The 12,837-nt window shown below is 30.2% G+C and overlaps 1 protein-coding gene across 1 annotated transcript in view; it reads right to left on the bottom strand.

The window, feature by feature from the left end:
* Positions 1–12,658, bottom strand: part of LOC129945096 (uncharacterized) — a 23,705-nt gene extending 11,047 nt beyond the window's left edge. The window contains exons 1-2 of the mRNA XM_056054754.1: positions 12,644–12,658; positions 7–579 (exon numbers count right to left, since the gene is read on the bottom strand). Coding sequence (XP_055910729.1) covers positions 7–579; positions 12,644–12,658 — 588 coding nt within the window. The remainder of the gene's footprint in view (positions 1–6; positions 580–12,643) is intronic.
* Between the last annotated feature and the right edge of the window lie 179 nt (positions 12,659–12,837).

Here is a 12,837-nt window from a genome sequence, read left to right as displayed (position 1 = left end):
ACTAACACTAACACTAACACTAACACTAACACTAACACTAACACTAACACTAACACTAACACTAACACTAACACTAACACTAACACTAACACTAACACTAACACTAACACTAACACTAACACTAACACTAACACTAACACTAACACTAACACTAACACTAACACTAACACTAACACTAACACTAACACTAACACTAACACTAACACTAACACTAACACTAACACTAACACTAACACTAACACTAACACTAACACTAACACTAACACTAACACTAACACTAACACTAACACTAACACTAACACTAACACTAACACTAACACTAACACTAACACTAACACTAACACTAACACTAACACTAACACTAACACTAACACTAACACTAACACTAACACTAACACTAACACTAACACTAACACTAACACTAACACTAACACTAACACTAACACTAACACTAACACTAACACTAACACTAACACTAACACTAACACTAACACTAACACTAACACTAACACTAACACTATCACTAACACTAACACTTTCTCTCTTCGCATATGAAATTTCTATACTATCTTGGAAAGCCTCAAGCACAAAAATTAAATTGTATTACTATATACTATTTATATCAATAGTTTTTGTAGAATGTACAAGCAAACTTTAAATTAAAAAAAGACCCATGTTTTTCGAAATTACAAAATAAAGGTTTAAATTGATAATGCCTTGTCTAAGGAAATTATAGAAAAATCGGGGGTTCCTCAAGGTAGTTACCTTTTACCACTTCTTTTTAACTTTTTTATTAACGACCTACTATTAAATCTTTCTTTTTTAAATGTCTTCTATTTTCTGACGATTTCAAAATATTCAGTTCCATAAATTGACTTAACGATGCAAAAAAAAGTTCAAATTGATTTAAATAATTTAATCAAGTGGTGTAATATCAATGGGCTGTATTTTAACTTTATGCTTTTGATGTCTCGAATTTTAATATTGACTGTCCAGTTTTGTTATCTATGTTTTTTATTTATGCGCCTTCATGAAACTTGCGCCCTCGTGACTGTGATTGTTTTAAATGTTCCTTACCACATTACTAGCTAAGCTAAGTATAAACCTATAACAAGAGCTTGTATGGATTTTAATGAATATGATTTTGCAATTGATTTTAATATTAATAAAAATGTTTTGAAACATAAATTTTAAGTAAATTATGTATTTTATTTTTATGTTATGTATCATAATTATTAGTCTAAATGGAGTGTGTAACTTTTAAGACATATAAATATTTAAATAAATTGGCCTTATATATGTGACATTGCTATTAAATTTTAATCGGTAACTGAAAGCTATATGGTTTTATGTTTTCTAGTTTCTGACAAAATTTAAAATGACAGTAATTTATTGGGTACCAATGCAAGCTTGTTAATATAGTACTAACTCCTTAAATAACGGCATATAAATATTAAGGCATGTATGGAGGAAAAGCTACAAATTTCATATTAATAAGAATTATCCCGACATTAAACCTGTCTTTTAAAAACACATTCCAAAAACCTAAAAAAAGTTGGTTTCCCATTTTAAAGCTCAAACAAACCTACTTTTCAAATAATGCAAGAAAATTTAAAGCCAAAAAAGCAGGAAGTACTTCTAATTCTACACACATATATTTCTTCTTCACAAAATCTGCAAGAAAAAAATCGGATCGTAATTTTGTATATGAAAACCATTTTTCATTTACAAAGATCGTACACAAGCTGCAGCAGACTTATGAATGTAAATAAAAACAAAACACCTGTAGATACTTAACAATTGATGTAAACATGCAAACATTTCTTTCATCCCCTTATTGGACACAATATTAAGCCATTTTGGGATTACTTTGCACTCTTTCATATATATGTAAGTGGATTTGGATTGATATAAAAAACAAAATCAAAATTCTTCGATCTTCTTATGGAAAATCTGCATATGAAAACATTATACAAAGATGCAATCAAATAGGAAATTGAAGGAAGTTTTGTTGTCGTTTTTGCTGGTAAATTATTTATCTCGTCTACTTCGCGACACCAACGCCAATAAAGCGGAATGTCGTCGCCCTAAAAGTTTCTGCTCATGTCAGTAACATGGTTTTAATAACGTGTTTTGTTGTCATTTTGGTTGGTGAATGACCTGTTTCCCTTACAATACTAGATGCTTATGAGAATGAAAACACACTTCGCAACACTAGCAACAAATACTGCTGTGAGCGCCCTTAAAATGTCTGCTCAGTTTTCAAAGCTGTCATAACTTTCGAAAGCTAATAGCAATTATTACCTACAATAATGTTGCTGATTTTGACAAAATCGAAAATTTAAATTTAGATTCTATATGATTTTATTTCTATTTTATTATATTGATCTAAAGGTCTTTGAAAATTATGATATGTTAGGGAATAAACCAAACAGATGAAAACGATCTGATACCAATCAGCGGCAAGATATCAATATGAACCGTACAAGACAAGAAGTAATGCACGATGCGCTCTACTGGTTTTGCAATTGGTACCTACTGCAGAAAATAAATCGCGTCTTGTTGTCTGAAGTTTCCTCATCCAGTATCGCAGCAGGTATACAGGTCTTACGGCATAATATGTAGCAAGCTAATCTTCAGTATGATACTTAAACTGCATCGAACGCCAAGATTGCCAAGTTATTTTATGTAGTTTGAAAGAAAGTCTTGCACTTCACTTAACTTGCGACACATATTACAAAGAGTGAATGTGGTTGCAGGTAAACGGCTTCAGTAGGATTTTAAATGTCCATTTCGGGGATCAATTTTTCCTTTTCTTACCTGGTACAGTTTCCCAGCATTAACAAAGTTATGCAATCCATTTAAGAGAAAGTTAGTCTTAGGATTGAACGTTTACTTAAATCTGTGAGAGACTACGTTCAAAGAATGAGTTTATAAGTTAAGTAATTAATTTTGAATTCTTGCTGTTACCTGCAACAACTTTGATTTAAATAATTTCAAGTTCCTTAGCCACAAAGCAATAATATAAGCACGTATATGATAGAGATATCAAACCCATTCTGTTTTTTTGTACGCTCGTAGGCTAAATTGGATATATATGTACATAACATACATATATGCACATTTTAATTTTCAGATACTATATTTTTTGCAACAATTTTTGAAATATTTGACTTCTTTTTGAAATAGAATATAAAACCTATGGTTTTATTTACTTAGAACTGGTTGTCTTATAAAAATTAAGAGAGTTTTTTTGGTGAGTGCCGACCTATTTTGTTTTAAAACCTTAACCAAATTAAAGTATATGACTTGAATTATTCAGAAACAAATATAAGAATTATCACTAATAAATAAAACTCATTTTAAACTACAGATAAAACACGATTTCTACGGTCTTTAACTAATTAAGGCTAATATTTTGATAAGCGACCCATTTTTGGGTAAAAAAACTGGATTTCAATTTATTTTTTTTAAACTTATATAGGCACTGCTACTTAAATGTACTAATTTGATTTTAATGTGCCAGAAACAAATATATAAATAATATGTTAATTCCTAGTTAAACTCACATTTAAAACAAAATTCTACAACCAGTAAATAATTGTTAAGCTAAATAATTAACTTAAATCAATGTCAACGTACTTTAAGAATGATATACAATTACTTCGTTTAAACCATAATTACTTCATTCGTTCAAGGTTTCTGTTCGATTTCATTTCGATGAAGAAAAGCAAGCTGCACGGCTAAGTGTACATGTGCAGCAAAGTTTACCATAAATGGAGTGCATTTGCTTTCACTACCCTCAGCCTTCTTGCAATATCGCCCAGAAGCTGTAGAATAATAGATCCAAACAAGCAAGAGATGGTATGGGGTTAAAAAAAGCATATATGTAGTAAGTTTATTATATAAAGCCTTCTCATGATGAAGAAAAAAATTCCATTAACCTAACACAACCCGATAATTATTATTATGTCGACGACAACGATGATAATTATAATTTATTGATGATGAGAAAATCATGAAATCGAAATCCATTCAAACGGTTGATTATGATTACGCGTGATTTGCAAGCAAACACAGAAAATGAAAAAAATTAGTATGTCATAGTACGACTCTGGTTGAAGTCGAATTGGACGGCATCTAGACGTCTAGTAGAGAAATGTATGGAGAAATCCATTTTAAGTCGGGAGACTTACAAATGTTATAATTCGAAACCGACGGAAAAAGGGAAAGATTAAAGTAAATTAACGTGGGTCTGAGTGAATAAGGAAACTCATATGTTTCAAGGAATATTATTATCTGTATTACAAAATTAATTTGAAGACGATATCTACACTGGTTCGTGAGCTATGGACGACGAAAAAAATTCCCAAACGTACGGACGAACGTACATACATACGTACACAGGCACGCACAGGCATACATATATCTATAAAACTTTTATTCAAACCTAAGGGACCTTTAAGCGTCGAAAAATGTCAACATTTTTAATTCGACAAATCGGTCCTATTACAATAACTTCCTATAAAAAGTTTTTAACGACAACATTGTAGTTTGTTACATTCTCAATTCAAATATAATATTTTATAGTTTGTAATACATTTTGTATTTCTTATTGATATTTTATGTCAGGTCTATATTTTAAACATATTTTTTACACTACATAGAACCATTCTTATGTTCCTTTTTAAAGACAGGCATTTATTTTTTAAACTACATTTATTTGTAATTTCGTAATTAACCAAACATATTAACAAAAAAGGAGATGTAATTTGAAAAAAAAAACTCTTCACACCTTTTTTACATAAATTTAACCCCTCTAAAGTTTATCCCCAGTGAAATTAAAGCACTGACAAAAATTATGTTTTTATATCTATTAATATCTGATAACATACAAATTCTTCCGAAAAGTATAACTTGATGTCAGGTGAGTAAGCGCTTAAGAAGAAGCCTTCCCATTTATGAGTTCTTCCTACAAATCTTACAAATTTAGAATCAACAAGTCCACCAAATACCTACTATCTTCGATATTAAATAAAATTATATCTATCCGTAGGCACAAACTGTTCGTGTGCAAAGTAAACTTGTGTGTGTTAGTGTGTACAAATCGCAAAACAAAAAATTCTGTCGTTGTCATTTTGTGTCGTGAATTAATTTTCTCCCTTACTGTACTGGCTGTTAACGGAAATGAAAATAATATATTCCTCTCGCGCCCGTGAATCTCTCCACTTCACGACACCAACGCCAACGAGGCGGCATGTAATCGCCCTTAAAGTTTACAAAGGTTCTGATTGATTGGTCCTTCACACAAAATAGAATATAATTTATCATCATTTGTAGGCTTCTGAGTTTTAAAACCTTAATGATAATAACAATACTAGAAAAACATTATACTAGTCATCTTCTCTAGTCACTGTAAGAACGATTAAAATGTATGTATGTATGTGTTAAAACTCAAGGTCGAGGCTCCAATATAAAACATGCCATTAGCATACAACTTGATTTAGATTTTTGATTGGAGCTACAAATATAACATTATTTCTTTATCCTAAATATATACTACACGATTACAAGAAATTGGTATATGATCTTCCTTACTACTGCCAAGTTTAAATGAGTTGTTAACACAAAATTGAAAGATAAAGTTTTGGTTGAAGGAAAACCTACTGACAACCTTCATACATAAATATATAAAACGGAGAGAAGGGGTGGAGTGCATGTATCAGTTTATAATTTGAAAAAAAATAAAAATAAATAACAAATAAAGTGTCAATGAACACAAATCAATATCATTTAAAAATGTACATATACATAAATAAATAAATAATAAAATAAGTTAATAAATTAATAAATACAAAAATAAATAAATAATAAAATGAATACGTATAAAATAAACATTTATAAAATGAATGGAAGAAATAAATAAAAAATAACTAAGTTTATTAATAAATAAATTAGTGAACAAATAAAAAACTAATAACAAATTAATAAATAAATGGATAACAAATAACTAAATTGAACAAGAACAAAATAAATAAATTAACAACAGCAAAGAAAAATATAAATAAAAAACAAAAATCAGTCTTTTGATTATTATTATTATTATAACTTATTATTATTATTATTATAACTATGAAGCTAAGTTTGAAATTGAAAATTTTCAGATATTTCGCAGGAAACTTTATATCGTTCTTTAAATTTTATAATATTATCAGAAATACATTTAACATTAGCTAACACGTGTAATTCGTTGGTTAAAAAATGCCAAAGAAGGTTTAACAATATTTTTAACAACTTGTTTTGAGAAGTTAGTAATCTTTGGATATGGCTTTTTGCGCAGTTACCCAAGCAGGTGATTGCTTGAAAAATAACTTTGAAAATTAAAAGTTAATTTTCATAACTTAACTTTGATTTACGATTAATAGAAGGATAGAGAATTTTAATGGTTACATTTACTTTTTTTATGATTTCTTGGACATGAATTCCAATAGTTAGTTAACTGACCAAGTAGATGGCAAGATATTTATTTAGCACTTGATTTCTTTTTTGCTTCTAAGCCGCCGTAGATTAAGAGCGAGTTACTTGGGAAAAAACAGTCTTTCCTTTTCCGTATAACTAAGATAGCCTGAGTTTTCAAAGAATTTATCTTAATCTTCCAATCGTTAAAATATTGTTGAAGTACATTCAAAGAAGATTGCAAATTGGTATCAAAAACGGAACCAAGTGAATCAGAAGAAAATACACAGGTCTCCTCTGAAAAAATAGCTTTATTACAGTTTTGCAAAACAGGAAAAGCAGCAGTCAAAATTTTATAGAGTACTAGGCCAAGAACGAATCCTTGAGGCAAGCCTGCAGTACACTCAAACATTTCCGAAATATTTTTGTTAATAGAAACAACTTTAGTTCTTGAAGACAGAAAGGACTTCACAATTCGTATTATTATTATTATTATTCATTTTTTTCAAAACACTTACCTACAGCACTTAGTAAACTTATAGGACGATAACTTGCAAGATGGCTGACGTTTTTTTCCAGGTTTCAAAATTGGAATAATGTTAGCCTTTTTCCAATCTGTTGGAAAGTAGCTTGACTTGATACAAGAATTGAACAAATTAAAAAGAAATTTTATCAGTGACATTGGAATGTTTTAAAAAAATGATTTGTATGTTATGAAAGCCAGCTGACTTTTGAGTTTTCAATCCAAGGATTACATCAAGAACTTCGTTAATTGTAATATAATCTTCTTGATCATTTAAGAGACTGGAGTTGATCGAATGCAAAATTGCAGAAATAACCTTTCTCTTGCCCACTTAATTGTTGGTTCCATTGCTTGTTTTTGAAGCTCGCAATTCCTTCTTTAATAAAATTTGTAAGAATAAGTAACAATAATTTCTCGTCTGTTTAAACTGTTTCTTTTTTAATGAGTTCAACTAAGTTGGGAGGAAGAACCGTTTTGTTAATTAACTTTATTTGTTTCAAAGGAACAGATATTTCAACACTTTCTATAACACTTTTAGTAAGCAATGAAACATTTTGATCAATTTCTTAAGTGGATATATCGGAATATAAGGAACATTTCATAGTTTTGAGCTCAATTGGGTTTTGAACATATTCCAATTGGCATTTTTGAAGTCAAAAGCTTCGTTTCTTCTGTTAGAAGGCAGTAAATACGTACTAATGCATATAGGCAGGTGATCAGAACTTAATTTACTTAGCACTACAGTAGAAGGTTTGGCACGGTTGTTATTAGAGAAATAAGTTGGGTGGGAAGGGATTAAGATATCGAAAGTATGAGTACAACTTATACTTTCTAGGATGTCACCCCAGGCATTAGCTCTGAGGCATCCCCGATTTCTGTATAGAGTATTGAAATTAAAATCCCCTCCGACCAGAAAATAACCGTTAATATTTAATAGCTTTTGTAAATCATTGTTCAAGTCTAACCCATTAGCATACACTTTCCAAGAGATTGCATTTGTATGTAAGTAAGTATGGGATTAAAAAATATCTAGGAATACCTCAAAGTTGTTTATTTTGGATTTTTCAAATTGTGGTAATACTTATGGTTACGTTCCTAGAACACACTACCATCACATTATAATTATACAAAACACCCTTTATCAATATAAAACTGTAATGCTAACACAAGATACACATCGAATTGCATATCAGGACATTTAAGCATTAATAATTTGTGTGGGAGTTCATCCCAAAGTAAATTCTATATATCTTGTGTCAGCAATAATAAGACAAAAGAAGTATGGTCGTCAGTCAAACTTCGATTTGCTGACTTAACATTTCATTAATATAAAAGGGTATCATCTGATTAATACAAGTTCAGTTCAATGCAGTTAATTTACTCCTTTCGTTTCAGTTCAATCATGTTGATCTTCGTATAGCCTAAGATTTCTCCTGACCCACGGTAAGGGATCTAAATAAATTAAAATTATTAAAAAGTAAAAACGGAGTTTTCATTAGTTGTTAAACGGAGTTTTCATTATTTTGTTTATTAGTTTTGAACCGTAAACTAAAACTTTATGCCGTTACCGGGAACTCAAAAACTTAGCATCCTATTATAAGATTTAATAAGGACTTCCAAACAATACATTCATTTAAAGAAAAATCATACCTATTTTTTATTGATAGAAAAAATGCATTTATTAATATGAAAAATAAGGATATTCTAGACTAATGCCGCAAACTTCCAACGATTGGCCATGCGATTCGTTTATATTCATTGTAAATTGCAAGCGCAACGGGAACTGTAGTTACTTAAAAACAAACGACAAATCCATTAGAATCAGTGGCACATGTGGTTTAAATTATTTCCTCCTTTGTACTTCACTTTGATAAAAATGTTGATTTAATGATATTATTTATAAGCTTTTTTAAAGTAGATCTTGTTCCGTTTCATAATCGAGGTTGATCAATGTTATGCAACATGATGATAATGGAACTAATTTGTAGTTGTAAATTTTGAGGTGCTTTCAGGGAATTGATAAATTCCGTAGAAAAATGTACCAAAACACCTTGATTGAAAACAGTATCGACTGATTTTAATCAAAATTACCACAAGGATAAAGTTATAAATTTACTTGTTATGTCATCAACGTTTCTATTTTTGCTGCTAATATTGCAAATTCGCTTAACCAAATTTGGTTGATAAATTGCTGTGCTACATCAGAAAAAAAAAACACCTTCTTCGATTCCGTAAGCAGACAAAAATCATTAGGGAATGTAATAAATCCAGTCAAGAGGCTAGATGCAACTTTCCAATCACCAATAAGTACAAATTACTTGAATAACACACCTGAACTTTGATCCTGTTGTAAAAGTACACGTATATTAGATGATCGAATATATATTTGCACAAATTAGATGATTTAAAATACGCATCTAGTGCATCGGCCCTGTTTATCGCACAATAACCAGAAGAGTCTGAAGAAAATCACGGACAACAAAATTATAGATCGACCAAAAATGTTTTGGTTATTAGGAAGATCTTTCAAAGCTATATCTTACGCTTCTTGTGATATTTTCTAAAAACTCGTACATCTGCATTGTACTATTTTTAGTGATGGTTCAAGTTGGTATCTCCTTGGATTGCCTGTTTAATGGTAATTTCAAAGCAGCAAAAGCACCTATTCAATGTCATATTCCAACCAACTTAAACATTTTAATACGGGAACCTTCGAGACTATGTTTAGAGGACAATCAATTGATTTATATAAAGAAGTGTTCATATTGAGGACAGGACAGTTTATTTTTAATTATAAAAGTCTGCAAAAGCTTTTTGTATTGGATTATGGAAAGTGATATTAAAGACGTATGATTGAAATTTAAATAAAATTGTTTGTTGTTGATTATAAATTAAGATTCATTGTTTTGATCTGGAATGTGTAAATAAAGAAATACTTAATTTACTTACTTACGGTGGCGCTACAGTCCTGTGTGAACTAGGGCATCACCCAACAAACTTCTCCATCTACTCGTAGCTCAGTCCCCAGCTAGATGTCTCTAGTTTCGCGGTTGAAGTTGTGTAAGGTCACTTTCCACTTGTGCGCACCACCTGATTCGCGGTCTTCCTCTACTGCGCTGTCCTGTGGGTTTGGATTCGAAGACTTTCCGGGCCGGAGCAATCAGTTTCCATGCCAGCCTCCATCTTTTTTTCAAGAATTAGAAGACATAAAATCATCTAGTTTTCACTTTTTGATTACAAACAAATAAGATAAATTAATTCTAAAAAACAACAGTAGATATTCTTAAAGTTTTGAAAAATTATTCTTTTGCCCAAAATTTGAGTATAAAACCATTTTTTTCAAAAAACTATGCATAGTTTTGAATTGATTTAAAAACAAACTGATTCCTATACAAAAATGTAAGCTTAAAAAACAACACTTAATTGTAAGCATTATCATTATTTTTTAACAACTTGTTTTCATTTTAGGTAATAATTTTATAAATTGCTCCTACTGCCTAAACGGGAGGAGATAGCACCCCCCTCCTCCCATAGTAATCAAATTATTGTTTTGACTGTTCTATACAAATCCGTCATTAAACTTTGTCGCCTGAGTTATCGTACTCTCCCTTGAATTAGCTTCATTACTACACAAAATCATCCTTTCCATTCATGTTCATTCTTAATGCAGGTAACACAACTCACGCAATTTTCCAGCTGAGAGATCCAGAGCACAACCCCACTGTCTCCGCCGTCCTCCCTCACTGTGTTCTCACTTAATTAGGGGTTTCACCATTTTCATTGCAAATAAATGGTTAAAAGCACTACAAACATTGTTTTTGTTATGTTGTTATATATGTGGTCGTAATTTGTAGTCGAGTCAGTTCTTTACTTTTATTGTTGATTAATTAATTGTGGGCCTGCAGTCTTTTCTGCAAAATGATTGTGTCCATTATGACACAGGCTAAGCATAACAGTAACAGTAGTTGTTACTGCAGGTAATCTATTATTTTCATTTTCATTGACTAATTGTTTTGCAATTTGTATTACAATCGGTAAGCTTACAACGTTCATAAGAAGTAATCTATATTTTACTATAAGGTGAATAATTTTAATTTTTTTTAAATTAGACGCATTTTCCGTGAATTTATATTTTCTTTGTTAAGAGTATTATTATTATCACGAGACACCGGCCTGATTTGTTGGACTACAAATTAACACATTTTTCGAAGTCTTATGGTTGCTAGATTCTAAATCTATCGTCTTAAAAGAGAACGTTTGCGTACTTTTGAAATATGAAAGTTCGTCATCTATACATAATGTATGTATATCTCATTCTTATTCGAGTAGAGATACAAACAGGTGATTATACAAAAGTTTGGTAACTCGATGTCATCCACCAATAAAGAGTCTTATTATATTTTATTGAGATGTCAATTTGATTTTAAAACAATGGATAGACCTTTATTTAGTCACCCAATTTTAGTTCTTCATTTTGAGTCACAACCCCGAACAACAACAATTTAGTGACTGCCTATTAAACATTATCATTGATTTGAGAAAACTTATCAATTTACTACAATCTGTGATGTATCTATATAGTTAAATTTAAAACTTTATTTAAAAAATAAGAAATTTTGTGTTTAGTTTTATTCGTCATACCGTTGTGTGTCATTTAAATTTGAAATTCATGTGAAATATCTCCGACTCAACGTCAAATCCCACTTTGAATTTTAATGTTGGTAATGAAGTTAGTTGAGGATCGCACAATTTGACGGCCGCCATTACTGTACCAGAGTTTGGGTTATGTTTGTTGTCTATACACGTGCTAAGGCAGTCAACATTTCAGTCCTATGGTGAGTCGTTATTTTTTTGTTAATCAGAAGTTTATATATATTAGACTATGATTTGTTAAAATGTAGCTTGTTGATATTCGAAATTATAAACAAAAATTAGTCCTGATATATATTATAACCTAAAATTTTGTCTTTTTCGTTACTCCGTGGGCGCCAGCCCTGTGTGAGGTATCGCGCCAAATTAGACGAAAAAGATGTGTCAATCGTTCCCATGAATTAAATAATAAAAAAAACTACCCGTTCCAAACCTTATAAAAAAGGAAAGAGTTTTTTACCAATTTAAGGAAAAAATTAATGTTTTCGAAAATTAATTCTATATTTTCGGAATACGTTTTTTTGTTTAGAAAAAGATCTTAATTTATTTTAAGTATTACCTCTTTAGATGCTTTTAAGGCATAGCTTATTATAGTGTCTTGATTTATAAGAAAAATACGTACTGTGAAGTAAAATTGCCTCAAAATAGATTATGTTTATATTGTTTGTTGATTACTTGGAAATAATTAGTAAAGCTATGTGAAAGTAGTAAAAGATAAGTGCATAACGTTACGTTAAATGTTAAAAGGCTGTTTTGAAAACTCCATTTTCTCCCAGTTTTACATATTAATAATTATTTAATTATTAATTCTTACTAAATGATTTTTAATAGGTGCTCTTAAAAGACATTTTCTATTATTAAATCCTAAGAGATTATTTACTAATTTTTAATGAACTTCATTATACTTTCAAAACTGTGTACTTTATCAGTAATATATGTTACCTCGTCAGTCCCCTAGGAGTCAAATTCTGAAATTTTAAAATATCTCACAATGTACTCAAAAAAGTGACTCACCTGATTTGGAACCATATATTAATTATATTAGCCATCATCTACACCTGGATTTGTAGAAGTTTGATTTAATAACCATCGTAAACAAAATATCCTCAAAAGTTACCCAACTTTTGTATAATCACTAAAGTCTTTTTCTAATAAATTTAGATCTACAAAGGATTTAAAATAAAATACAAAACTTGGTCGCATAAGCT

The sequence above is a fragment of the Eupeodes corollae genome, chromosome 2 (assembly GCF_945859685.1).
Source record: "Eupeodes corollae chromosome 2, idEupCoro1.1, whole genome shotgun sequence".
Taxonomy (NCBI): domain Eukaryota; kingdom Metazoa; phylum Arthropoda; class Insecta; order Diptera; family Syrphidae; genus Eupeodes; species Eupeodes corollae.
The sequence above is the reverse complement of the archived record's forward strand: the minus strand, read 5'-3'. Positions and strand labels throughout refer to the sequence as shown.